At 38.7% G+C, this 27,471-nt stretch overlaps 1 protein-coding gene across 6 annotated transcripts in view; it reads left to right on the top strand.

The window, feature by feature from the left end:
- CDK14 (cyclin dependent kinase 14) overlaps positions 1–27,471 on the top strand; it is a 344,587-nt gene that overhangs the window by 71,350 nt on the left and 245,766 nt on the right. For 5 of the 6 annotated variants that reach the window (XM_087775266.1, XM_087775259.1, XM_087775285.1 and 2 more), the window contains one exon: positions 16,322–16,567. In XM_087775266.1, coding sequence (XP_087631392.1) covers positions 16,322–16,567 — 246 coding nt within the window. Of the gene's footprint in view, positions 1–456; positions 626–16,321; positions 16,568–27,471 lie in introns of all 6 variants that reach the window. The other variant, XM_087775296.1, reaches the window with a different exon arrangement.

Here is a 27,471-nt window from a genome sequence, read left to right as displayed (position 1 = left end):
AAACGTAAGAAATACATAGTTTAATAGGCTGTTAGTGCTGAGCGCTCTATAAAGATTACGATCTTCTCTGTGCGGATCAGTCTTGTAGCGAGGCTGGCGCCTGTCACAGCAGGAGATAAGAGCGTACCTGAGGAGTGAATGTTTGCCATAGTCTGCTTCATGTCTCTGACTCCAGATAGGAAGAACTTCAAAAAGCTGGAGTTGAGCAGGCTAAAAATCATCAGCGTCACATCTTAGTGCAAAGGAGGTTAACCAGCCTTTGGAAATCCTATAGTAAAAATGGTCAGCTAATTATCTCTTTTTAGCTATTTTGCTGTGTAAATCCTAAACAAAATTAAGCAAAAACTCCCTAAAAGCAAACCCACACACAGTTTTTAACATTTTTCCCCTCAGACTGTAAGCTCGGGTGGACTATTTAAAAAGTTGACCTCTGAGTAGGTACTCTGCCTCGGGCAGGCAGTTCTTGTTTCTCCCAGAGACCCCCCAGACAAGAAAATGGATGGTAGCGTGAAAAGGGCCTGTGACTAGGCCACAGTACAAGAACGCCTAGTCGATCCCAAGGCGTAGCTGGCGTGGGCACCGCAAGAGTGAGTCACACAGCTCTGCTGGGCTCCAGCTGCCGGAGGTAAGAGATTATTTTGTCCTTTAAGGGAAATCCTTGCATGGTGCCGGCTACCACCGAGCTTTTGCCTCATGCAGGTTTCAGTACGCTGTCCTGGCCTGACCTGCATGGTCAGTAGGAATTTGCTGGGGTGAGAGCTTGTACAAATGCTTGGCCTGGGTCAGGTGAGGCTTCAGGCTGTCATAGTTGGTGACTTCTCTATAAATGTGAGTAGATGTGCCCCTTAAAGCTCACAGGAGCTGCCAAGCAGATCCAGACAGCTTTGTAGGGGTTATTTCCCTTTGAAGTCCTGGCAAAATATTCAGCGGTCAGGCGGTGCTATCCATGGTTTGTAAGTTGAGTTTGATAATACTAGTGTTAAAATTTCCCTAAATGTTTCAGGTACTGATACAATGATAATTATAGCTTACAAACCATGTTAAAATGAAGGAGGGTATCCTAGCAAATATTAAGTGAAACAACGGAGAGACTGTGAGCTACCAGTACTCCACAGCCTATTTCTGAACTCAAGAAAAATGTAGCTGATCTTCTTAAATGGGGAAGAACAGGTTAAATATTATTTTCTGAGTTTGAGTTCTCTTAGGTAGGTCCAGACTGGCTTGCAACATCTTTAGGTTTCTCTTTTGATACCATGGCAGGAAGGTACATGAATGGAAAGTGGGTTAGTTAAGGAACAGACTCTTAAGGACTTTATTTTTTAAGTCCTACTATCACAACGTTAATGTCAGGACAACTTCTCCCAGCGGCAGCTCCCTCAGTCATGAAGTGCTTCTTCTACATACATGACAACTTCTGGGTTTTGGTATAGTTTGCTAAATACCTTTCTGTGACTACTTTTTGCTTTTGAGGTGTTTATTGTGTATTGTCAGAATTATTGATTATATGCATCTCTTTCATTGTGTGGCATATTTTTCACCGATATCTTTCATTCCACTCCCTAATATAAGCCTATGTATAATTCTGGACTTAACAATTTAGCAAAAAGCAAGTAGTAAAAATAGCAATTTAGCATAGCGCTGGGTGTTGAATTCAGGGGGGTGATTTTATATTATAAGATTTTTTAATCAACAGCATAAACAGATCGTTTCGCCTCTGTAGAAGTAAGTTTTGGGCTTTTCACTCTGTTGCTGGTGAACTGAAGTAGTATTGTGATCTTGCTCTTTTGTTTATCATATTCCTGGGTGGATGGGCTTTCTCTGAAGTTCCTGTATGAGTTCTGGACTGGCCCACAGAGGACGCAGAAGCAAGCAGTTTTATCAGTTAATTGTCTTACTCAATGATGGTGTGAAAAGTGTGGGTGGAGATTTTTGTTTTGTTCTGCAAAAATTTTTAGAATTTATTATTGAATTTGGCTAAGTTAGTGCTACAGTAGCACTTGCTATCTCATCCTGCTGACTAGGAGATCTGTTGGAGCTTCTGGTTGGAAAAGATTTGTGATAAACTTCAGCTAGATGTTATATAAATGTAAAGTAATCTAAGCTCGTATCAAACATCGTATCAGCAAGCTTTTGACCCAGTCTGTATTGTTCTGTCCTGGAAATTGTATAGAATTCATGTTAGCTGTATTTCAGTTTTGCTGTGTAGGATGTTTGTAATTTAATATTAAATTGTATACAACTTACCTGAAGAGGAAAATACCAAATGTTGCCAAGTGAGCAATGAGGAAATAAAACCACTAGAAAAAAGCATAATGCCTGCTTATGTATTGTGAAAGCTCAGCTTCATTTAATTCATTTCTGATGCTTTTCAGTCTATAGGCTTAGTACGTTTGAGTATGTCCTCTCCCAGTTTATTAAATCTTTGTGTAAGGGCAAAGAAAATGTATTTAAACCTGTAGAGAATATGTGTAAAATATGCTTGCCCAGACTTCCCTGTAAATACTGCTTTTTTTAAATGAACAAATGGGTTCTGTTGATAAATATTGGCTATAGAATTGTTATTTTAATGTCACGCAGAAGAGTTGTCTTGGAAAGTTCTACGGTTTAATGATGGGGGTGGTTGGTTTTGCTGCTGCCTGGGAAAGTGGTGGAACCACCACCCGTAACTTTCAAGTTGGCAAGGAATTCCCTGTATTTGGCAAAGTAGTCCAGATATGTTTTATAATTATATAATTTTATGTGATTATACTGTTGGTAGGCAGCCGTGCAGGAAAAGCCATGCAAAATATCTGCAGTCAGTCTCAGTTTTGTGAAATATTTTCATGAGAAACTTAATGTACTGTAAGGATGGAGGACTTCTTACTGATGTTCTAACTTTAACAATAGATGTGATTTTTGACCAATTTGATTCTCGGGATTTGTTGTTCATTGAAAGTGACTCAAGATGAACTCACAGCTATGGAGGTGCAAATTGCCACCAACTGCAGAAGGCTTGGCTGTTTTGTACTGTTATAGCTTTTTCTTTAGCATTGATTTGAGCACAGTCATAAGTCTACTGCAGCACATATTTTTGCTTGAACACATCAAAGCGGCAGCAGGGATTTTCACTTCTCTGTTGAAATACCTAGTTTTTTGAAAACTGAACATTATCTCTATGCTGCTCAGAGAATTCTTATAAAATTACAGTCATCCTTCTTATGATGAGCTCTTCTCACTATCAGTTTGAAAACTCTCCATTTTAAGTTTTATGCATCTTTGCAAGAAAAGATATACTGGAGTGTTTTTCATATTCTGAATCACTTTAGATGCTCTAATTTTCATTATGTCCCCCAACAAAATTCTGAGTTGTGGGACATGGTATGTTTGCAAAGGTTCTGCCATTTTTTTCCAGCGTAGCACATGATGTACTGAGAAGCAAGTTTCATTATGCTTCCTTACACCTTTTTGCTTTGAAAGTTACTGTGATACTGTGAGTCTGACAAACCTGCAGTAGCTGCTAGAAAATTCCTTTAAGACTTTTCATTCAAGTTTTATAGAATTCTGTAACCAGGTCATTTAACTGAGGAAAAAAAAAGAAAAAAGAACAAGTTAAAACAAAGAAGTCAGGTGTATATGAGATCCAAACACAGATGAGGACTCTCTTCATTTAATTCTTTGTGAAGGTGGACTTGTCATCCTTGTCTGAACTCTCAAACTTCCATAAAAAAAACAATGGCAGAAAGATTGTAGATGGCTGTTACTAAGATTTCTGGGAGACTGAGTTGGAATATAGGTTATTCAAATCTCAGAAGAGCACTCGCACAAGAGAACAATGACAAAGTTGAAGCTCTTTTTCTGTCTGTAGCTTTATACTGTGCTGATTTGATAGAGGATACCTTGTCAAATTCAGTGGTTTGGAAGATAATATGTAAGGGAGCAGATCTAGGATCGCTCAGAGAGCTTGTCTTTCCTTGTGACATTGATCTGCCTTGGAAGCTACATTTCTCAAGCTGTAGGGTTGTTGACCTCAGGGATGAAGCACTTAAGAGCAGGAGACGTTTCTTGGTACTAGAATGAAACTTTGAAATGCATTAGCAGAATGAAATAAAGAACTCTCATCATATAGTTCTTCCTCTTGCTTTTGCTAAAGGTAGTAAAAAAGGAAATTTGGAAGAGAAGGAAGGAAAGGAAAGAAGAAAAAATGCAGAAAAGAGGGAAGGGAATGAAGTAAGTAAATTTTTGTGGGTGTTTTTTTTTTTTTTTTTAATGAAGGAATTGGTCTGAATGAACAAGAAGAGCCAAACTAATTTACCATTCTAGTCCTGAATTATTTCTTGGGAAGGACTTTTTAAGCATCTGCTGAAGACAGTGTGAGACTCTCATTGATTTGTAAAGGACGGTACAACCTGCTGCTTCAGTGCAATGAAGGTTGTTGTCATACCTGGCATACAATGGTTGTAAAACCTTTCTACCTGCAAGTGCATATATTTTGCAAAGATGATTGTGTAGCCTGTCCCTTTCCTCTTTTCTTTTTATAAGAAAAGCGCTCTTCAGCATATATTTGAAGGTCGGTCTTGAGTTCTTAAACTATCTTTGTCTGACTTTTTGGTCTGAAGCAAACTCTCCGGTTCATTGTAATTATAAATTAAGTTTTTATCTCATCATATCTCATTGCTTTCATCTGACTTCAGGCTCACCAGATAAAAGAGTTTAGTTGACTTCTTAGTTGAGTAGTTGGGCTTAAGTCTTATACTATCGGTTGCATGACCAGATCTTACCAATAGCAGTATTTTTGTTGCAGTCCCTGCTACTAGGGGAACAATTCTTGTTGTAATTTGTATCAGAAGTACTTGATGATACCTGTGAAAGACTCAAGAGGCTTGCTAGGGATAGACAAAGGTGCCTAAAGGAACTAGGTAGAACCTATTTTCAAGACATGGAGTTGTTTACCATTTATTTTCTTAAAAACCTTACTGACAGCCTCAAAATTAGCAAGAATAGGCATTTTGCTGTCAAGTCTCTCAAGATTTCTCACACTTGAATGTGGCAGTGGGAAGACTTACTGCATTTATGGATACGCCTTTGATAACTTCATGATTGGAGGGAGTGTTAGAGGGTAGAATAAAATTATAAACCTGTAAACTCAGAAAGACTTAATATAATGTTTGTACAAAACTACTAATAATGCACTTATGGAAAGAAAACTGTATAAACTTGCACTGGCACATGTAGCCATCTGTTGGAGCAGGAGGCTGATATGGGAGAAGGATTGAAAATATTTTTTTAATCTTTATTTTTAAATGCTGTTCATATGGTTACAGAGGAGGATAGACAACAGATACAAATGGGTAACTAAGTAAAAGAGTATAGAAACCACCTGTCACAATTTCATGGGAGAGTCTTAATGTTCAGACACTTTCTCCACCACTCTGCTGGTTACCAAGGAGTCGTTGGCTTGTGCCTGGCACTGGAAGCCGCCTCTCCCATGCCAACACCTGCTGGATCTGCTCCTGTGTCCTCCTGCTTGGTTTATTGGAGGAACGACCTCCTGCTTTTGGATGCAGCAAGTCTTGAACCAGGTTAATGGAAGCAGCAGCCTGGTTGTAATTGCAGGAAAAGCTTGAATGCCATATTATATACCACTTTGTGGCAAACCTGAGCATTGCGCAAGTAAAAGGAAGAATTTATTTGCTAGGCTTTAATACTAACACAGTTATTGTATTTTGGGCATAAGTACAGAAATAGAGCAAAACCTGCCTTTAGATCAGCTCCGTTGAGTTTCTGTCTCTTTTAATGTTCGTTACAGGCTGTCAGGACTTCTGCATGACCTTTAGCTGAGACCCTGTCCTTAGGTGACTCCTCCTGATGACTGTTGTTGCAGAACAGGATTTTGTTTTGAGGACATATGTAGGCTTTTATATAGCTAAAGTCTAATCCGTGTTCTCTTCAAAATCAGACCTTTTTTCCCTGTGAGGGGAGGAACATCAACTTTAATGGACTGAAAACTCACTTTTCTGAAGTTAAACTGTGCTATGAGCAGAAAAAAAATAATTTTAGAAGTGCTCAGCTTCACCTTGCCATGTCCAAGGGACATACAATCATGTGCAGTAATTCCTGACTCCCAGGATTGTGCTTGATTCAGCAATAATGTTAATTTTTAGGTATTAATTTAGGAGAATAAATATGTGCTATTTTGCAGGTTTGGTGGGGCGGGGCGGGGGAAGGAGATGAAAGAGTTGTGTAAGCACTGCCCATAATAACTTCCAGCATAATACTTTATGTTTCCTTTAAACTTCTCAGATTTGTATGATCTTGGGATTCCTACTTCAGGTCTGATCAGTTGGCCTTTCTGTGAGAGTGACTTGTTTCTCACTTGGCAATTCAGCACGGACATTTAATCTGCTCATTGAGTTCAGTGTTTCAGACAAACACAGAGAATTAATGTCAGAGCTTCCAGTTCAAAAATTCTTCCATCTGGCACTTCAGTGACCTTTTTATATTTGCCCTCTTCCATATGACAAAGACAGTTGGTTTAAGATCAGCTTCAACTTCCGAAATAAAACAACCATTTTTGGAGAATGCCTTTGAGACGGGCTGTGGGAGATGTATGAATAAGTTTGTGCTAGGTACAAGAAGGAGCATACCATATCCCCGGATACCATTTTCAGTCTCTGAGCTCTGTCTTCAGTTGCATTTGCTAGTTCATAGCTAGCATTGCTAGCAATCTCTGTATCCAAATAAAGTTAAACAAATACTACTCGAGAAAATGAATTACAGTTCTGGGACACAGTTGAGCCTATTACCCCAGGAGGTTACCAGAGAGAAATGACAGGGCATCAGGACAGGAAAATAAATGTCTTATTTTACAATCATTTTTCCCTCACATCTTCCTTCCTTGTGTGACTGTTACTCTCTTTCTTGTCCTTTGGTTTTTTTCCCCTTTATTTTTCTATCTTACTCCAGTTCTCTTGCTGCTCTTTTTAGCTGTGCCCATCAAATGTTCAAACCAAAGCGCTGGTGCCAGTGATTACAGGGAAGGGTGAGTGTTGAAGGACCGCTTTCAAATTTGGGCCTGATTGCACTGGTATTTCCAGTATGAACTCACTGGTGATGTCGTGCAGCAGCACTACATGCTCTACTTTCCCTTTCACAATTTTATTCGCTTCCTTATCTCATCACTTGTTCTTCCTTGATCTGTTCCCATATCGTAGCTTTCTCACCAACTGAACTCTCTTCTTGACCTGTTCATGTCTCTGCCTGTGGGCACAGCAGTCTTTTGCTGACCCTCTCTTCTCAGGGGCAATGGACAGTGCTACCAGTTGGGCCGAGAAGAAACAGACAAGACCTGTGGTTATAAAAAGAAAGAGCCGCCCTACTGCTTTGTTCTCCAAAGAAAATGATTCTCTGGACAGTTGCATTTTTATTTTGAACAAAGCTGCTTGTAATACTCCAGAACATTCCCAAATTGTGTTTTATAAGTAGCAAATGTCAAATTCCAGTGCTGCCAGAATCCGCAGATGACTTGTGTAGTTCTCAATTGCCATGGTACCAAGGCACGATAGAAAATAACATGCATATAAACGATAATGAAAACTTGTATCCAGATAGGATTTTTTCAGTGAAAATTAATGCTGGCCTTATGCGCTCAGCAATTCAGCTGCTGGGTTAGTAGTCACTTGGCTATTTATGATTTTTTCTTTATACATCTGTGAGCTAAATGCAAGTGCTAAGTCTTATTCTCTGTAATAATGAGATTGTTGTGCTACCTTCCAAAGGGCTTTGGCTCTACAAATTATAATTTATATCTTCATAAGATTTCACTTAAAAAAGCCCAAGTGCTTTACAAAATTAATTAGTGCTCCCAGTTTCTGCTTGTGATAGGGGCAGGATCATTATTATAAACAGAAGAATGGAATTGTAGAGAGGTTAAGTGACTTCCTTGCCTCAGGTCACTCAATAATTTATTTATTTTTGCATCGTGGATGCTAGATCTTGGGTTTCCCTATATCGGGTCCTTTCATACTACTTCTTTTGCAACAGTACAAATGGGCAATTCAAGTGTTTTGTTCTGATTTTTCGCTAAGAATTTTGGACGTTCACTCTGGTATTTACCCAAGCAACCACTTTTCCCCAGGATGTACACAGTGGCAATGACTGATAGAGAATAGTAGATGGATGAAAATTTTTTAGTATTTTACATAAGTCCATAGGTACTGGATGACCATAGTAAACATTTGTAGGATGTTACATGTAGGAATTAAAAACCAGGTATAATGCATATTCCTAAAAGACGTGATAAGCTTCAGAGTAGTATGTCTTTACACTATACAAACATTTTTAGTTTTTTTTTTCTTCTGTGTGGTAGGATGTCTGGTCTGTCATGCCAAAGTTGATTGTTCTTTGTCATTGAGGATATCTTTATTCATATGAGTAAATGCCACTGATATGGGACAGCCTGTCTTTTACTAAGTACCCTAAGAGGTAACTGATTCAGGGGGACATTCATGACTGTTTTAAAATTCATGAACCATAAGGACTATAAATTACTTACATATTTTAACTCATCACTCTCGCTTTTCAAGTGATATATTACTTTAAACAGTAAATTAGTTAATCCAGCAACCTTTAATTCTAAGAATCCTGTTTGTCTGGGACCTCTTAATTTTGCTGACAGTGATGAAGTGAAAAAAATCTTGCACTGAAACTGTATCACAATAACTAGATCTGATAAACCATTTCTTTTTTTTTTTTACATTAGTCCCAAATGCAGATTAAGGAGTATTGCTTGAAATGATATAAAGTGATTCAAAGAGACATCTTTCTTTAAATATGGTTCCATGAATGGTTATACTGATTTTTTTTATATTGACAACGCAGTCATTGGCCCCAGCTGGCACAGGTTCACGAGGGGAAAGTCCTGCTTGACAAACTTGATTTCCTTCTATGACAAGGTCACCCACCTAGTTGACCAAGGGAAGCCAGTAATCTTTCTGGATTTCAGTAAAGCTTTTGATACTGTCTCTCACAGTATCCTCCTGGACAAAATATCCAGCATACAGCTCGGTAAACACATAATGCAACGGGTGAGCAATTGACTGACGGGTTGGGCTCAAAGGGTTATAGTAAATGGGGTTACATCGGGCTGGTGACCAGTCATTAGTGGGGTTCCACAGGGATCTATCTTAGGGCCAATGTTCTTTAATGTCTTCATAAATGACTTGGATGCAGGACTTGAAGGTTTGTTACCAAAGTCTGCCGATGACACAAAATTGGGAGGAACTGTTGACACTCTCGAGGGCAGAGAGTCCCTGCAGAGAGATCTGGACAAATTAGATAGCTGGGCAATCACCAACCATATGAAGTTTAACAAAGGCAAGTGCCGGATTTTGCACCTGGGACATGGCAACCCTGGATGTACATACAGGCTGGGGAACAAGAGGCTGGAGAGCAGCCCCGTGGAGAGGGATCTGGGGGTTCTGGTCGATGGCAAGTTGAATATGAGCCAACAGTGTGCCCTGACAGCCAAGAGGGCCAACCGTGTCCTGGGAGGCATCAAGCACTGTATTGCCAGCCGGTTGAGGGAGGTGATTGTCCCGCTCTACTCCGCACTGGTGCGGCCTCATCTTGAGTGCTGTGTGCAGTTTTGGGCCCCACAGTACACAAAGGATATAAAGCTACTCGAGAGCATCCAGAGGAGAACCATGAAGATGGTGAAGGGTTTAGAGGGGAAGCTGTGTGAGAAGCAGTTGAAATCACTTGGTCTGTTCAGCCTGGAGAAGAGGAGACTGAGGGGAGACCTCATCGCGGTCTACAGCTCCCTCACAAGGGAAGGAGGAGGGGCAGGCACTGATTTCTTCTCCCTGACGACCAATGATAGGACCCAAGGGAATGGCAGGAAGATATGCCAGGGGAGGTTTAGGTTGGACATTAGGAAAAGGTTCTTCACCCAGAGGGTGGTGGAGCACTGGAACAGGCTCCCTGGGGAGGTAGTCATGGTGCGAAGCCTGACAACATTTAAGCAGCATTTGGACAACGCCCTCAGACATATGGTGTGAATGTTGGGGTTGTCCTATACAGGGACAGGAGTTGGACTCGATGATCCTTCTGAGTCCCTTCCAACTCAGGACATTCTATGATTCTATGATTATTTATTTAATGGGGCTTATTATGGACTTTATGCATGGAACAAAAATACACTTCTTATGATTTCAGTCTCTTAACTTCAGTAGTAATCTTTATGGGAAAAGTTTGGCTATTTGCAGACTTGAGATAAGATAAATACTGTGATGTTAGGGTGAGCTGTAGGAAACTGTAACCCAGTGATCCTTACTGATGTAATGATAACTAAGCCTGTTTATCCTAGAGCAGCCTTGGGATCTTCTCAAATTGATTGTGAAGACTGAGTAGGATGAGAGCGGAAAAAAGACTGTCCAAGCTGTTTTGTTGTCTGTCATGCATTGTCTTCTGATTCTGATCAGCAACTAAGAAAGCTGCAAAGTGTAAACTACATTATGCTTTTCTGTAGTTCTAAGAGTAGGAATTTTGATGTGCCCTTTCTTTTATGTTCTGGGTGCGTGGTAATAGCTCTTTTTACTTTAAATAAATAAAAACACACAGAGAAACACTAAAATAGCTTCTAATATCAAACTGCACTAACTTTTTATTTTGCTTTACGTTGCCAGAATCTGTGATAGCTCAAGTAATACTGGAATTGACAAGAATATTCTGATTTTCTAGATAAATCTTCCCTTCGCTATTTCTTTCAAAAGTAGAGAAGAGCTCTTCAGGTAACTGCAAAGTGTCTGTTTATGCTGTAGGTGTTTAAGCAGCAAAATGACTTCTGTCTCATCATCTCTCTTTTTGTCTTACCTTTTCAGTTGAGACTGAGTAAATAATTGTGGACAAATTTTAAAAGTGCATTTATTTCAGTCATCAGGGTGTGGAGAATGGATGAGATGTTGCTCTGGTGACTACTTGCTGTATTGGCATACTGTTTGGCAGCAGAATGTGAAACAACTTGGGGAAATGCAATTGTGGATTTAACATTAATAATCCTTATGTGAGAAAGGTAACGGGCAGGATGTTCACGGAGAGGTGCTTCTGTTGGACCACACCTGGGCTGACAGGCATCTTTGCTCCAAGGCTGGGGTCAGGGACTCTCAACTACTAATGCTGTTACCTCACTGGGTAGGAACAGTCATTGCTATTTTCAGATTAAATCCTTTCCCACAAAGACACCAAGTCCATGGACAGTTTCCGAGTGCTGCTTTGGAAGTGCATTTCCAAACAGTAACTTCAAACATAAAAAATGAGTTTCTGTAGGACCATTCTGTTCTCTGTGGAGAAGAGCAAGACTCCTTCCAAAGGGAGACTGGGTGTTGGAGTCTAGTTTAGGTTTTACAGGGCTTTCATCTTGGAACTGAAGCAGAGACTTGGGGGATGAATGTCCTACATGTAAAGTTATCTGATGTGAATACCATACATACCATTGCCATTGTTTTGGTTTACCTTTCTTCCATGTAGGAAATATATATGTATATATATATATATATATATATATTTTTTTTTATCATCTGCCCCTTGTTCCTGCTCCTCTGATGCTGTTTTTGCCAACATGTGTTTTGCAGCATGCTTTTCTGAGGTACCGCTGTTGGGATTTCTGCCAGGTGGGAACTTAAGTGGCAGAAAGCAGCCGTACCTTCTCTTACATTTCATGTCTGGGGCCATCTAATGTGCCCAAAGTCAGAGGTGGTGAATTGGCCAGTGACTTCCTTGAGCCTTTACTATCTCATATACAGTTTGGAAGGACGTCAGTGTCTGCTTGAACAATCCTCACATGACAGAGTTTTTTGGCGTATTGTCTGTTCCGCTTGTAATAATTTATAGTTGTTAAATGTAGTAAGTTGATTGGCCTATTTTTAAATCCTGTTTCCTATAAAGAAGAGAGAAAGCATAAATGAAGATCCTATTCCTCTGCTCCCCATATTTATGAGATCTGCTGGCAGAAATACCTCTTCTGAAAGTGATAACTGTGATTTCATTGCGGCATTTTAAAAGCTAAATAGTTTCCGAAATAGTTTATACTTTTGAAAGTTATGCTTTGAATGTAGTTTGTGAGGGGAGAAGTACCAAATCATGGCAGTAACTCCTGAAGGGGAAAAAAATCACTTGAAGTGCTGACATAGCTTAATGTTTACTTGTATGATGACTTTTGTTAAAGAAACAGTAATTAAAGTGCTTAATGGCTCATGATGTTTGCTAGACAGAAGTTTCTTTAAATGGATATGACATTCATACTGAAAAGTTCTTGCCTCCTTCTTCTCTTGATTGCATTTTATAAAGCATAATTGTCATCTTGTGTATGACAAACCAAGATATTACCTGTATTATCGCTACATACATTTGGGGTATGTACTTGTAATACTTAAGGTGACATTGATCACATCTTCATGTAGCACCACTATTAGACTGTGGTGGCATTTACAGCATCTCAATGAGTGTCTGGGCTCTGCTGTTTTAAGTACAACATTACATTGATTTATAGAGCAAGGGCAAGAAGGGGTGATGAATGATATAGATTGACTTCCTATGTGTCATGAGCTCTTACACTTGTTTAAATTTGTTTTTTATTCTGGTAACTGTAGCTAAAGCAGATATTCAACAAAATCATCCAGTTTTGAGACCGCACTGGCAAGAGATAGTTTCCACTACTTTCTGGATTGTCATCTTCATTGGAGTGCACGAGGGTTGTTCTGTGTGTAGAGTTAGTAGAAGAATAGTCCCCACTCTGAAGAACCTATGGCTTATGTAGATAAAACAGATGAAATGGGCTAAAAAGAAAGGTCCTGTCTTACAGATGGCAATATTTCCAGAGGGAAATTCTGACTAGCTCAGAGGATCACATGGGAGCGTCTAGAAGAGGCTGAAAATGAAGCTGTGTCCTTTGTGACAAGTACTATGCTTTAACTGGAAAATGGTCCTTACTCTGTTACGCAAAAAGAAAGCTGGAAGTAAGAGGGTAGGTTTGGCTTCTGCTGACTGCCAGCAAGGAACTACCAGGTGGCAGACAGTGGTTTACAGGTCTAAGAGCTCCTGATGCTAAGTATTCGTATATATCATTTGAGAGGCTGAAATTTATAAGAATCACTTTTGTTATGCAGTACAAGGGAAAAATGGTACTTAAAGGGCTGAATTAGTGTAATAGAAAAATTCAGACCTGTAGGGTTCCTAAAAGCGAACTGGTGATGCTGGTGAAATCTAACATCATTTTTATGGGCAGCAAGATCTCCAAAATATGTTATGCATCAGTCTTGCTCAGAACACTGTTGCTTTTTTGCATGATAAGTCACTATAGAATAAGTTCTACCATTAGCTGGAGGACAGGAGTGGCAGGTCAGCTGCCCCCGGGGCAAAAGTAAGGCTATTGTGCTAGCTTAGCTCTTGCTGATGGAGGGAAACCTGAAACTACCAATGAGTTTACTGCAACCTTAAGCTGTGTAATTTTGAAGTTATAGCCAGTGCTCAGTACTGATGTTTTAGAGCTGCTTCTTTCAGATTTCACAGAGCAGAGTTTCAGCATGAAGTTGGACTTAGCCTATCAATGACAGAATGTAAAACAACCGCTCAAATATTATTTCTCTTCAGAGTTTTATAGGCAGGGTAGACGGATTGGAAATGTGTACCCTTCAACAACAGCATAAGCTCAGCTCTGTTGGCTTCACAGTGCACTGTGGTCAGCCGTCACTTGGAGAGAATGTTTTATTTCTCCTAGGGAGCTATTGATAAAGGTGAGAGAGGAGTGATGAATGAAGCCCCTTGCCAGTGCTGGCAGGAGAAGCACTGCAGTTGCAGAGCAGGCAGAGGAGGGCAGGGAGCGGCCTCTGCTTTTGCACTTCTCTGCAGTCTTCAGTCTTCTCCACTGGTGACACTGGTGTTCAGCCTGTGCATCCACTGAGGTGTTTGCCTTCTGAGCGGGGGGCCGGTTGGTGTACGTCTTGGTTTTAGTCATTTGCAAGTTTGAAGCTGGCTGTTAGATGATGATTGTGGGGATTTTTATCCTACTCCAGATTCAGTCAAGTGACCTGAAGGTGAAAGTGACTCCCTTCAACATCTAATTCCAAACTATTACTGCTTCGAGTAGAAACAATCAATAGTAACAGATGTCTTGATTTTTTTTTTTTTTTAATGCAATTCTTACTTGGCCCACATTAGAGCTAGACATGGAGATTTTCTAGTGGAAAAAGAAACTAGAAGCAGCACTCATGGCATTATTATCTATAGTATGTTTATAGCTGTGGATTCCAAACATTTTAACTGTCTACAGGTGGCCTTTGGTAATTTGAATGGAAGACAAGTACAGGTTTTGAACCTTTCCTCCCTATCATCTCCTGCCCTGGTTTCTAGATCATAGGATTTCATAGGCTGAGAAATACTTACTGATTTATTTGCATCCACGCCAATTAAGCAAAATGGAAGCGCTGCTATTTTAATAGTAATTTCAGTTTACATTATGCTAAAACATCTTTGTTGGTAGCAAGCATTGCAAGAACACAGATCTGGAGAGGACAGTGGGAAGTGTGTGGGTGCACGTCTGTGCATATAAGTTGTTTTAGGGAAAAAAAGCCAATTAATTTTACAAGAAGGCTAATTAAAAATTCTTTGTGCAGCAGCTCTTTATCTTTTCTCTCTGAAGTAATACATCTTTTCTCTCTAAAGTTATAAACCAAAATTACATAATTGCCTTAATTTTGGCCTGAGAGGGAATTATCATTCGGAATGAAGGGGGGCTGTTCCTTTTCTCAGTCAAAACTTGCTTAAGTTTTAGACTTGGAGAAACCACTTTAATGAGAAGAAATGTGAACCCTTGTAAAGCCTGGTTTGTAATGCTAGTAATGTCCTTCATTAGCGTTGACCTGGTGTATGATTTTCTGGCCAGCTGGCACTGGGCAGGAAATGTACTTTAAATTTTTAATGTACGACAGAAATCTTTGATCTACTGTTACAGTGGATCATCAAACCCACAAAACTTAAAAAACACAAGGTATAATCACTCAGTATTTCTATAAACAATTGAAATAAGTTGGATTTCAAGGCACAGGATTCCTCCAGGGAAATGGCAAAGAATAATTTATTGGAGAAGCTTGTATTGGAGACACTTCGGGTTATGGGGGAAGAGTTCTGATTAAATGGTAATGGTAAATATTTCTTTCTATTATTTTCATGTTAACTATTTTATGGAAGCAAGTTTTCAAAAATGCTTAGATTGTAGGTGCTTGAATGGAACATTATGTTTCTTTAGTTGTATGTATGTGAACAGTATGGTTGACAGCAAATTAACACTGTCTATCCTTAAATACTTGCAAATATCATGGAAAAAGTGCATTGTAGATTATTTTGATTTGCCTTATGATTTAAGAAGCCTCTTGGATCTGCTTGCATTACACTTAATAGCTTTCCTTTGTAGCCTGAAAGCTAAAATTATTTCTTTTCTTCCCAAGTAAAAGTCTAGTCTCTTATGGGTGAAAACAGAAGCTGAGGCCTCAAATACAACCCCTCACCAACTGTGTGATTTAAAAAAATGTCTTATGCGTTGGAATGTATTAAAATTAAAAATACAAACTCACAAGACTGGAGTATCAAAACTCGCTGTTCTGCTCATTTAGTTCTTTTGAACTAGCAATAGCGTATTTTGGTAGCTCAAGCAGCAAGTTGCAGTCTTCGGTGCTTGGCAGAGTCATGCTTCACAGTAACAAAGAATTGAACTTCTGTGCTTTAGTGTGCCATTACGCTGCAGTCTCACGTTTCAGTGCCTGGGAGTTGATTTACTGATTTGATTTTCTGAGACATATGGTGATAATAATAATAACACTGTATAAGCATTATTTAAAAATGCAATAATATACCAGTATTGGATCTTTGGCAGGCCAGCACCAAAGTGCACACACAAACTACCATCGTTTATTTAAGTTTAGTCTCATCCAATTTTAAACAAATTGAAATCAATACTGTTTGTGGATATCGGTGGCTAGATTGGAGAAAGAAGAGAATTGGCATTGTAGCCAAGAACAGATTGTACGAGAAAACACAAATGTATGAACTTTATGTATGTTCATCTTTTGTCTTTGTCAGGATCTTTTAGTACACTGTACAAAGACAGGTTTTTTATTGTTATGACTGTGGTGTATGTGTCCTATGTAAAATGCATGTGTTGTTTGCAATTTTAATGTAGAAATAGAAGATAAATGTGTATGAAGTCCAGTGCCTTTTTTGATGCTGGCTGAGGTACAGACTGACATGGACTTTAAGCCTGTTAGAGTCAATGAATGCTGTTTTTTCCTTTCAGATATGTGTCACAAAGATGTCTACACGGAACTGCCAGGGAATGGATTCAGTGATCAAACCTCTGGATACAATTCCTGAGGATAAAAAAGTCCGAGTTCAGAGGACGCAGAGTAGTTTTGATCCGTTTGAGAAACCAACTAATCAAGTGAAGAGGGTTCATTCAGAGAACAACGCTTGCATTAACTTCAAAACTTCATCTGCAGGGAAGGAATCACCTAAAGTCAGGCGGCACTCCAGCCCCAGCTCTGTAAGTCCACAGTCCTGACACCTGTGCGTGTACCGAATGGCGAAATTAACAACACCAAATAAATGTTTTCTTGCTTAAGAAGGAATTGATTACTTGGAAACAAAACAAAGAGCTCATGGATGCTATTAAAGATGTTTTCCATATATATTTGTAGAGTTATGTATGAAATAGAATGAGAAAATAAACTTGAAAAATAATATATTTTGAAATTCCTCTCAGATATTAGCTAGGGTATTTTATGGGATTTCTAAGCATTTTCCTCTCCTGATGCTGGTATGGCATTACAGCTGCTGTAATGTTTATGTTGCAGATTTTGCAGAGAGTTGCTTATTTGTGAAGAGGAATTCTTTCCCATGAAGTTTAGGAAACCACATGAATTGCCTCTTTGATTTTTAGATTTAGGTTTTAGAGAAACAAATCAGATTTGACAGATTTTGTTTATATTTTAAAATTCTCTTTTTAAAATCAAGAAGTAAAAATAACTATAATAATTACTATAACTGTAATAATAATAATTTATTTCCATGTCAGAAACTGTGTGTGTGTGTGAGAGAGAGAGAGAAACAACTAAGAAGAGTTTGGTGATACATCATCAGTGTTGTTTTATTCTCAAGTATTTTGAAAGAAATTAGATAAATAAAATGTCATATCATTCATGAATAATGCCCAGAACAGATTTCCCCCAAAAGACCTTCAAAATTATTGAAAAACTATTTCTGTTATACTTGACAAGAAACATCCATAATAATGTGACCTTTGAGTTGAAGACTACAGATCTAAGCAGAATGTAACACTTCAAATCTTAGTTGGTGTGAAATAATTTAAAAGGTTGTTTGCCTTTTTTCTTTTCTTTCTTTTTTTTGTTTTGCTCTATCTTCTGGACATCTTCTGTCCTCCCTACAGAAGTCTGACTGAATTCTGTCAGACTTCTAAGAAGAAATGACAAAGATTCATTTCCTGTAGATGAGCTTTGTTTAACCCATGTGAATTTAACGGATAAGATGTCATGCCTCCAGGGGACTATCCTTTTTAGAAAAGGTTACAGTTTTAAAATGTAACCATCTGTAGCAAAAAGAAATTTCATCATTGCCTGGCATTATATAGCTGCTGCCAAAGATGTCTCCAATGTGTTCCAGATGAGTCCATAACAAGGAGTTCTTACCATAAAACTTTTACAGTCATTAAGGATGGATGGAGCGGTTTGCACCATGTTTACTTGTGTGTTATGCCTGATTATCGTTTGGCACCACAACTGTCAATTTAAATGACTTTTTTTGAAAGTCTTTCCTTAAGTTTTTTTTTGTGTTATTAACTCAATCCCTATCTCTGCTGTTCTTATCTTGTTCCTCTTGGAAACTGTTACTAGTTTCTGTTAATGCTTTATGTACTACTTTTCTATTAAAACGGAAGGGGTTTATTTGCTTTGCTTCCCGAATTTTGAAGCAGACTTTTTTTGAAACTGTGTTATTGGTATCTTGTTCTTTTCCAGAGGGCTGGTACTCTGCTGCATCCATCCAATCTCCTATGATCCCCGTGTTTTCTTATGTAAATGATGTTAACGCTTCCTCTTCTAGTATGCTGCTGGTTAGAGCCCTAGCTAAACATACGCTTTTGGTATACTCTTATGCTGACTCATACAGACTTGCTGGAGACGTCTCGTGTGTTAAAGTAGGTGCATAGGAATTTCCTGAAATACAATTCTCATTTCTCAAGTTCCCGTAATTGTCCCTCATTTTCATAGCTCTGTTTGGTGAACTCAGTTCTTCCTTCTGCTTGGAGGCATTGTTAGTAATTTTTGACTCTTCCTCACTCCTTCCAAGGAGTGATCTGAGGAGCACCTGGGAAGGAATAACCTGAGGAATAATGTCAGCATTCATGTCAATGAAGAGGGAAGAGCAGAACTTCACAGCAAAAGGTGGTGTTAGCCCTCTGCTAATCACAGGTCACACCTGGTCCTGCCCAGAAGACCTAGGTTCAGACATCCAAGGCAGATCTATGATCAAGCTGCCCTCCTTCCCCCAAAGCATGAATATGTTGCCTCAGGCAGGAGATGTTCTGATGCACATTTCATTGAGCATATGTCTGTGTGGTTAGTTGCTGGAATTTGTCATTCTCTGGTTTTGAATTACACTTGAACTGATGAAGGGTTTTGGGTTTCATTTTTTTGCTAGTCCTAATGTTGTATAACAGATGCCCTTTCTACTTCCTCTTCTGATCATTACTTCTTTTTCTTCCATGTCAGAAGACTGCTGCATATTCTCCCTTATTGAGTTATAACTTGATTCTCTGGAAATTTGCCTGCTGTATAGATTATACCAGTCTGAACAGGCATTTCAGTTTCTGTAAATGTTCTTGAGCATGCTATGTCCAGTGGGTCGTACTGGCTACAGTTGTGTAGTTGTGTTTCAGTTTTGGCTCTGCTTTCTGTAAGTTTTATTTTAAGATTTTCTAATAGATGTATGCTACCTTCAATTTGCACTTTCTACGCCTGATTAGTAGAGGAACTGAGTTAGAGATAGGCTTCCATTTAGACTCTTCCCTTTCATCATTTAAAGTCCTCTGTAGCCATCAGGTGGGGAAGTGATGTCTTACAGAAGGTACGTGGCTGAGACTTGCAGTCTCCATATCGCTGCTTCTGCTAAGGTGAAAGTCTTTTATTTGTCTCAGAAATAACATTTTTCAAGATGCAACCTGAAATAACTTGGTTATAATGCCCTGGGGCATTAGCTTCTCTCTTGATTAGTTTCAGAAGCTTTATCAGCTCTCTGGCAGGTATCAGCTTCAGTGTGTTTGGTGAAGATCACCGAATTATACTCCGTAGGTGGCACATTACCCATTTTGTGTTTTCTGTACCTTTGAAATGCTCTGCACCTTGTGATGAGAAAGATGACACACACAGAGGTTTGGGGAAGCTGGAACTCTGTGTTCCTGCCCACAGACTGTCACTTGGAAAATAAATCATTTGCTCTTGAACATGAAGTAATTTTCTTCAGTTAATGTCACACCTCGTTGCAACCTGGTAGAAATCCTGTGTTGTTAATTAGTGCAGTAGCATACAGACAGAAGTTAGCATTTTTTTTTTTTGTTCTTAGAAGACAAACTTAATTTTTATACTCAGTCTTTCCACCTGACATTTACATACCCATTATGTAAAACAGTCACATTGTGTTGCATTTTATTCCCCCTTTCTTTTAAACATAAGAAAACATCTGTGAGCGTGATTTCCAGACTAGTTAAGCTGACTGAAATTGGGTGTTATTAGGGCATGAAATTTCCAGCAGAACAGACTTATCCTTTTATCACATCAGAATAATGGATAACATTCACCTTGGAGGTAGTGAAGTAGGTGTTTGCCAACCTGTGCATCACCTGTTGGCCACTGTTAGCAGAAGGGAACTTGATGGACAAACCTTTGCTCTGATCCAGCCCAACACAATATGTATGTGTATACATACATGTATATATATTATATACATGTAGCTGTATTTGTGTGTACTTGTCTATCTATCTGTCTATATCTATCTTTCTAAAAATCTTTTGCTGAGTCTTTTGCCTACCAAGGGAAGAAACTTGCTTTTCTTTTCTCCCTAACTGAAGGAACAGTAAAACTACAAAATAAACTGGACAAAATAAAAAAAGCACAACTCAAAAACAAACACATGCCACTCTTCCCAAAATAACACTGGCTTTGGAAGATGCTTTGACTCTAATTCGCTGAAAGTTGTATTTGAGATCCATGCTCTTTAGGCATGTGGCCTTATTTATTTTTCTCCAGTGCAAGGTGAAGTTTTATTGTATTCAGTGTACACATTTTATACACTAAAATAGTACTTTTGCACAGTATGTAAATAGAATATTGCAAGTATTATAAGCTAGCCATCTGATTAAGATTTAGTTACGCAGTGATACGCATCAGTTTGTTCTCTTTGAATGGCTTAAGATCCATGGCAATGAATTCAAATGTCATGCTAAGGTATATGTACTACCTTTCAGTTAGTTTTTAAAAACTAAATGTAGCAGAACACTCATCTTCTACCAACTCACATAAATGTAAAAAATTCATTTGGGTAAAAATAATTCAATAAGCAATGCTTTGCTGCATTGACTGCACTCTTTTTGGGAGAGCGGCCTCTCTTCTGTTTCTGTAACTTCTACTGATTTTCAGTCCTGTTATATGCAACTTTCCTCCAAAAAACTGCAAGCAAAAAGCATGAACTGATCCTATTAAGATGCTGTAAATCAGTTGCATAAGAAATCTAACTTTAAAGTAGACACTAAAGTCAGATTTTTGTCTAAAAGAAGTTAGGCATCATTTCTTTCTGCCTAAGCACTTGGTGTGCTGTTCTCGCCTGTCTTCCTCTTCAGGTGTATGCAACCTTCTCCAGTTTTAGGAACCTATTAATTACTAAGGTAACTGCATCCTTCCTGATTGATACTTTTTATTGAGGTAAGACAATTTCAGAGTTCAGTGTAGAGAGCGGATTTTTCTTTCCTGGCACAAGGGAAGCTTTAATAATCGTTAACCTGGAGGATACTCTCTAGATAATGAGGCAAATAAAATATGGCAGTTGGTCCAGCTCCTGTGCTTTAATAGCCTGGAGAACAAGTAAACAGCTTTAAAAACTGCATCCAGCCCTTTCACAAAGAGCTCTATGGTCACTCCTGCTCAGGTTGCTCTTAATTTATGGCTGTGCGTTAGGGTTAGAAAAATGTCAGCAACCGGACGAGATCAGGTAGTGGTACAGTTCAGATTATTGCTCAGTTTGGATTCTTGAAGATCTTTGTCTTTCTTGAACATTGCCCTAGAAAACAGTCCAGCTTACAAGGTTTAAAAAAGAAATTATTGTACATAGCATAAAACCTTAAGAAAGGGGACTGATTACTGTGAAACTTGCATATGGTTTTGTAAAAGAAGCTTTACCATTGTGTCAAAGAAGGCAAAATATAGATTGGTGGGGCAAATAAAAAAATCTTCAGTTCTTGTGATTTAATGTCACTTAGGCCTCTTGGCCTACCTTTTACTTTCAAGTTTTTCTAACAATGGATTTATTTCTTTGGAGGCATATAACAAAACAGATCTTTAGTTTTGATTTTCAATATTTTACAGTGGTACTGTGACCATAGTATTTTTCCCTTGAGGATAATTTTATATTGAAGTTTAATATCCTGCAGTTAAAAAAAAAAAAAAAAATCTATTTAAAACTGAGGCTCGGGAGTGTGCTGGTTAAGTGTGACATTCACAAGCTGTTTTGCAGTTATGAAAACTGCATGCGAACATAACCCACACAGCTTCTATAAGAATAGTCAGGTGGTTTTCAGTGTAATTTTCCATTAAAGCATTCTTTACTACATAGATTTTGAAAATTTCTGAGAAAGAGAGGTATTCATGTGGCAATGTAGTGCAAGGACTCATACTGCAAGATCTTGGATTAAACCTGTTATCCCTTCTACAGTTTATATCAATGAAATGGCTGTTTGAAATGACCTGGCCAGAAAAGACAGTTTCATTTCATTTTCTCTGTTATTTTTAATACTCTCACGTCAGTTTGAAATACTAGCTGCTTCTATTTCTGTATTCAGCATTTTGGCATATTCTTTCTGTCCTTGTTACTGTGATCTGTGTTTCCTTAACCAGAGGGGAAAAAGTATCTAATCTGGCTTTCTGTAAGCTGTGCTGCTAAAGAAGCTCACTCCCTGTGCTCAGTGGTGCTCTTAGACTAATGTAGGCTAATAATAAGAAAACTACCTTAATGGAAACTGTTTTCAAGGAAAGTGAAGCATAAAGACAAGCAAGTAAAATTCCCAGTGGGTTTTCTGAAGGGAAAGACGTGCACTGTTCTGTGCTCCAGTTGCCAATGTCCTCTTGGGGATAACATGATCCACCACAACCTGTGCTGACTTTCACAGTGACTTGGGACTATGTTCAATTCTTCAGAGGCATGAGGACCTTTACTCTCTTCTGTCTTAGCAATTCATCTATCTTTCCTATTTCAGTTGTCTGGAAGATTTCTCCCTAGCATGAAAATTCACTTTTCAGTGACTTTGCAGTGGTATCAATTTCTTGCTGACTGGTTGTTTACTGCCTATTTAACCTTTTGCCCATTAAATAGTTCAATCTTGGTCACACATGCACCTGTGTTTTATTTTTTTCTTAGCTTTGAAATTTCTTTTTTAGTAGCATATGCAAAGCTCTAACACTGAGCAATGGGCTTCTTTATGCCTAAGTATTCCCACTGATGTTCAGTATATATAAGTCTGTGTGGCTGTAGGGAGGAAATCTCCCTTTGGCTTATATCCAACAAATCATGATAAAATTTTCATAGAAAAGATTTGAAGGCTTTAATTAATTAAACAAAAAATTTACAAATTCAGTAAATAACCAATTTGCAGACACAGCAAAGATTGTCCTTTTATCACAGTCACGTTATGTTGTAACATATTTTGGTCGACAGCCGGCTGAATATGAGCCAGCAGTGTGCCCAGGTGACCAGGAAGGCCAATAGCATCCCGGGTTGTATCAGAAATAGTGTGGCCAGCAGGACCAGGGAAGTGATTGTCACCTGTACTCAGCACCAGTGAGGCCGCACCTTGAGTACTGTGTTCAGTTTTGGGCCCCTCACTACAAGAAGGACATCGAGGTGCTGGAGCATGTCCACAGAAGGGCAACAAAGCTGGTGAAGGGTCTAGAGCACAAGTCTTATGAGGAGCAGCTGAGAGAGCTGGGGTTGTTTAGTCTGGAGAAGAGGAGGCTGAGGGGAGACCTTATTGCTCTCTACAACTACCTGAAGGGAGGTTGTAGCGAGGTGGGTGTTGGTCTCTTCTGCCAAGTAGCAAGCGATAGGATGAGAGGAAATGGCCTCAAGTTGCCCCAGGAGAGGTTTAGATTGGATATTAGGAAAAACTTCTTCACCGAAAGGGTAGTCAGGCATTGGAACAGGCTGCCCAGGGAAGTGGTTGAGTCTCCATCCCTGGAGGTATTTAAAAGACGGGTAGATGTGGTGCTTAGGGACATGGTTTAGTGGTGGACTTGGCAGTGGTAAGTTAACGGTTGGACTTGCTGATCTTAAAGGTCTTTTCCAACCTAAATGATTCTGTGATTCTATGTTGGTGTTTTAGAGGGTTAAAAAGCAGTAAGGAGGAGTAAGAAAGGAAAATTAATAGTGGTAGAAGTATTGTAATGTTAGATCTTCAAAAAGTAGCTTTGAATAAACATTTATCAAAATACGTGCGTTCAGCTAAAATCAGCTGAAATTCAGCTAAAATTAGTACTCTTTTCTGTTGAGAAATCTTGTCTGGGTCAAATTGGAGGACTGCACCAGCTTTCTAAAATATAGAGGAATTTCTTGCGAGTCTGCTGCTTGTCAGATGTGTCAGTGGCTGATGCAAGCACTGTACATTTGACGTGCTCTGGATATGTCTCACTTGCTATGTGTATTTCAGTCAACCACATCCTAGGCAGAATATTGGACTCTTGTGACTCAACAAACACAAACTTCTGTGTATATCTATTCCCATATATTTGACTGGAAGGAGTAAAATACTTTAAAAGAAGAAATTATACTTAAAAGTGAATTTTCTATATTTGATTTTAATATTAGCATTTGTTAAAAAAAATTGGTACCATAATCTTGCTGTAACAAGGCATTTTTTTTTTTTTAACAGAAATGGTTGCAAAAGATAAACTAATGTGGAGAAATCTGAACAGCAAAATTCATGGCCATGAAGCTGAAAAAAAATCTGTATGAAAGGGGGAGTGCAATAATAAAGTAGGCTGAAATGGTTATAGTTTTCAGCAGTCACATGGAACTTCATATTATTTAGATCCTTTCCATAGCCCTTTATTTAGATCCCTTTAAGCTTAAAACTTAAGTTTTGGAAAGTTTCATATTTTTGCATTATCTCAGTCAGTCTTTGCCTCCTTTATAATCCAGAAATAAAAGGAAAGGTAAAAGTGTCTGAGTTTCTTACCTTTACGAGCAATTTGTAATTGTGAGTTTGAATTAATGTGTGAGGCTTCATTTTTAAAAAAAACTTGAGAAAATGTTGGGGAAATGGTAAATTTGTTCTTTCATTTTCTAAAGTAATTGCATGTGCTGAGTGAGATCTGTCTTGGTGTTTCATTAAGAAATGTCATGCAAATTAGTTTGCAAAGTCTTCTGCTGCCTCAGAATATATTTAAATTTTTTTTGGTAAAATCCTCTGAAGTACATTTCTACACCAGATATCTTCAAAAATTATAAGCCTTTTAAGATTACAAATGCAAGGAAAAACAACATCCGTTTTCACAAAAGGAGATCTAATAGTGTGAGAACATGGGCAATCCCAACTAGTGATCCAGCTGGAATAGAGCTGAGCTCCACTGCAGAGGTGCTGTAACCAGGAAAGAGAACGATACCAGCCAAGATGTTTTGCTGCATATGGGACAGGTGGTGGCTAACGGGTTGGGTTTCTGGTTGTTTTCTGGTTGTTTCTGGTTTGCTCTTACCAAGCATGAGCAGGCATCGGACAAGTGATTCGAGCTGCTTGGGGAGGGTGGCAGGTCAGCCTTGCTGCTGTGGAGCTGAGCCCTGGGGCACTGTGTGGGGTTGCCCCTGAGGACAAGACAGCTGAAACCAGCACCTCTTTTGTACCATCCGGAGTGAGCTCTCCTGCCAGTCCCGCCAATGAAAGCTTTTAGCGTGTTGCCCATTCTCAGTGAGGGTGCAGCAGCTTCCAGGAGGAGAATGAGTCAAAAGGCATAACCTTAAATCTGTGCTCCTGGCAGCTGGAGTACGGAGAAATGAGCTTGAGGTTGTAGGAATAATTACTCTTGATGATTTACTCTGTGGTAATGAATTAAAGGTATCCTGTTTCCCATCAAGATCTTAAGGCATTACAAGTTGTTGTGACCTTTATATTATGGTTTCCAGCAGTATCAAATAAAAGTAAATCTCAGTGTGAAAATAGGAATGGATGTGAAACACATGCATAAACTCTGTCCTTTTTCTTCCTCACCCTATGAGGAAACCAACAGTGTTGGTTCATTCACTGTTAACTGGGGCAGCATTTCCACTCCAAACAAAGCTGCTCGCTGTGTGTTCACTGCAGCCTGCAATTTGGGAAATAGTTTGCTATCCCTCTTCATTATATGGGAGACACTTAAAACATCTAAACACTTTTTTCTTTAGTTTTGTAATGCTGCATTAGTCTATAATTGGATACTTAAATGAAAAAGCTACTTGAATAAATATTTTAGTCAGCTCTATTAGTGACATCTGTAGTAAAACTTTGATTAAAAAAAATAAAAATTTCATTTCTAACCAGGCAGAATGCCTTTTTAAGCACAGATTAGGAGCCGAGAATATTACTGCCTTATCTGTAATGAAGTGGTCCAAACAGGAAAGAGATCTGAGGGTTCCCACTTGACATATTTTCCTTAGTCTATTCATATTTAGGAATTGGATAGCAAAATAATAGGTCGTTCTGTGTATTGGAGGGGGATGAAAGGGCTCAATTTTGCAAACATACATGTGTATATCCTGATACCATTCAATAGAAAGCTGGGATGTTAGTCTCAAAAAAGGGATATATATGTATGCCAAAGTGCCAGAATTATGGCTTAGGACAAATGTAAAATTGTTGAGTAAAGAGAATTTTTTGTATTTTATGGCTAATGCTTAAATAGGTGTAGTGGAGAGGTATGAGGTACCAAGTCATGTTACCTGGGATGCTCTTGTCTGTTTAAATAGAAGTAATTTTTAGGCTCAGTTGATTTAAAACTTTTGACCACGGTTTTAAGGAATTTACACACAGATGTGTCCTGCACTGTAATGTTTGTCTCCTTTAAAAAAAACCCAAAACTTGAGTACTTTTTGTAAATCAGGCGTAAGATCCTAAATGTGAATGTACACTGTGTGCAGCTGCACATGGCTTAGTCTTCCAGTTGAATTCAACCCGAAACATGCTGGATTTGCTTGGCTGCTTTTCTTTGTAGCATAACCAGCATACTAACAAATCAGGCCCTGCATCTGATTTGAGCATCAGTGCTGACCCTCCAAAATTTCTGCTCTGTACTCTTTTGGTTAGTTTAGGTACAGGACATTGAGCACTGCAGCCTGAAATATAAGTAGGTAATGCTGGGGGTAGCTGCAGGTCATTTTTTTGCAGTGTCCTTCTGGTCTTGGAGGGAAAATAAAAAGCCCTTTCCTTCCAGACAACTGCAAAAGGGGGAAATTTGGGAAAACGGAATACAATTCAAAAACCTCAAACATTTTGCAAGAACTTCATCGGAAAATTGTGTATAAAAATGCTTATCTGCAATGCTTCCAAGTACTTTTTTTTTTGTAAAAGTTAGATATTATATTGCATGATTTGGAATAGCATTGTTTCGTAGGATAAATATCTGGAAACATAATTGATGCAATACTGTTCCTCATAATACAGCTCTCTCTCTCTCTGAATTTTTTAATACCATCTTTCCAAACGAATCATTTTCACGTCAGGTGAATTTCTGTTTTTGCAGCATTGTGGTGTTCTCTGTTAGGAGCGTGTAAAAGTGCAAAGTACCAGTCTGTCGCAAAGGCCAGCTGAGCTATCTGTCCCTTTGAGCAAGAATCAGTGCTTAGCTTGGTTCAATTTTAGGCCTCTCACTTAGGCTGCAGATTATTAAGGCTACAGGATTTTACTCAACTATGCTGCATATACCTGCTATTAGAAGTACGGTGTAATTATAACCATAAGTTGAAGACTGTAAATATAATTCAGAAACAAGGTACTCTCTTTAAATGTGCTTTCCTGTAGTATTTTAGTATTTTGATGACTATCTGAATAATGGTTGATGTACCAGTGTGGTCTTTAGTCTAACAAATAAAATAAAAAAAAAAAAAAGAAGCAGTTCTTTTAATCTGATTTTGTAGAGCAGTTTA

The sequence above is a fragment of the Nipponia nippon genome, unplaced genomic scaffold (genome assembly GCF_047370975.1).
Source record: "Nipponia nippon isolate SJK-2023a ecotype South Korea unplaced genomic scaffold, ASM4737097v1 scaffold_1, whole genome shotgun sequence".
NCBI lineage: Eukaryota > Metazoa > Chordata > Aves > Pelecaniformes > Threskiornithidae > Nipponia > Nipponia nippon.
Note: the sequence above shows the minus strand (reverse complement) of the source record. Positions and strands in the feature narration are given on the sequence as shown.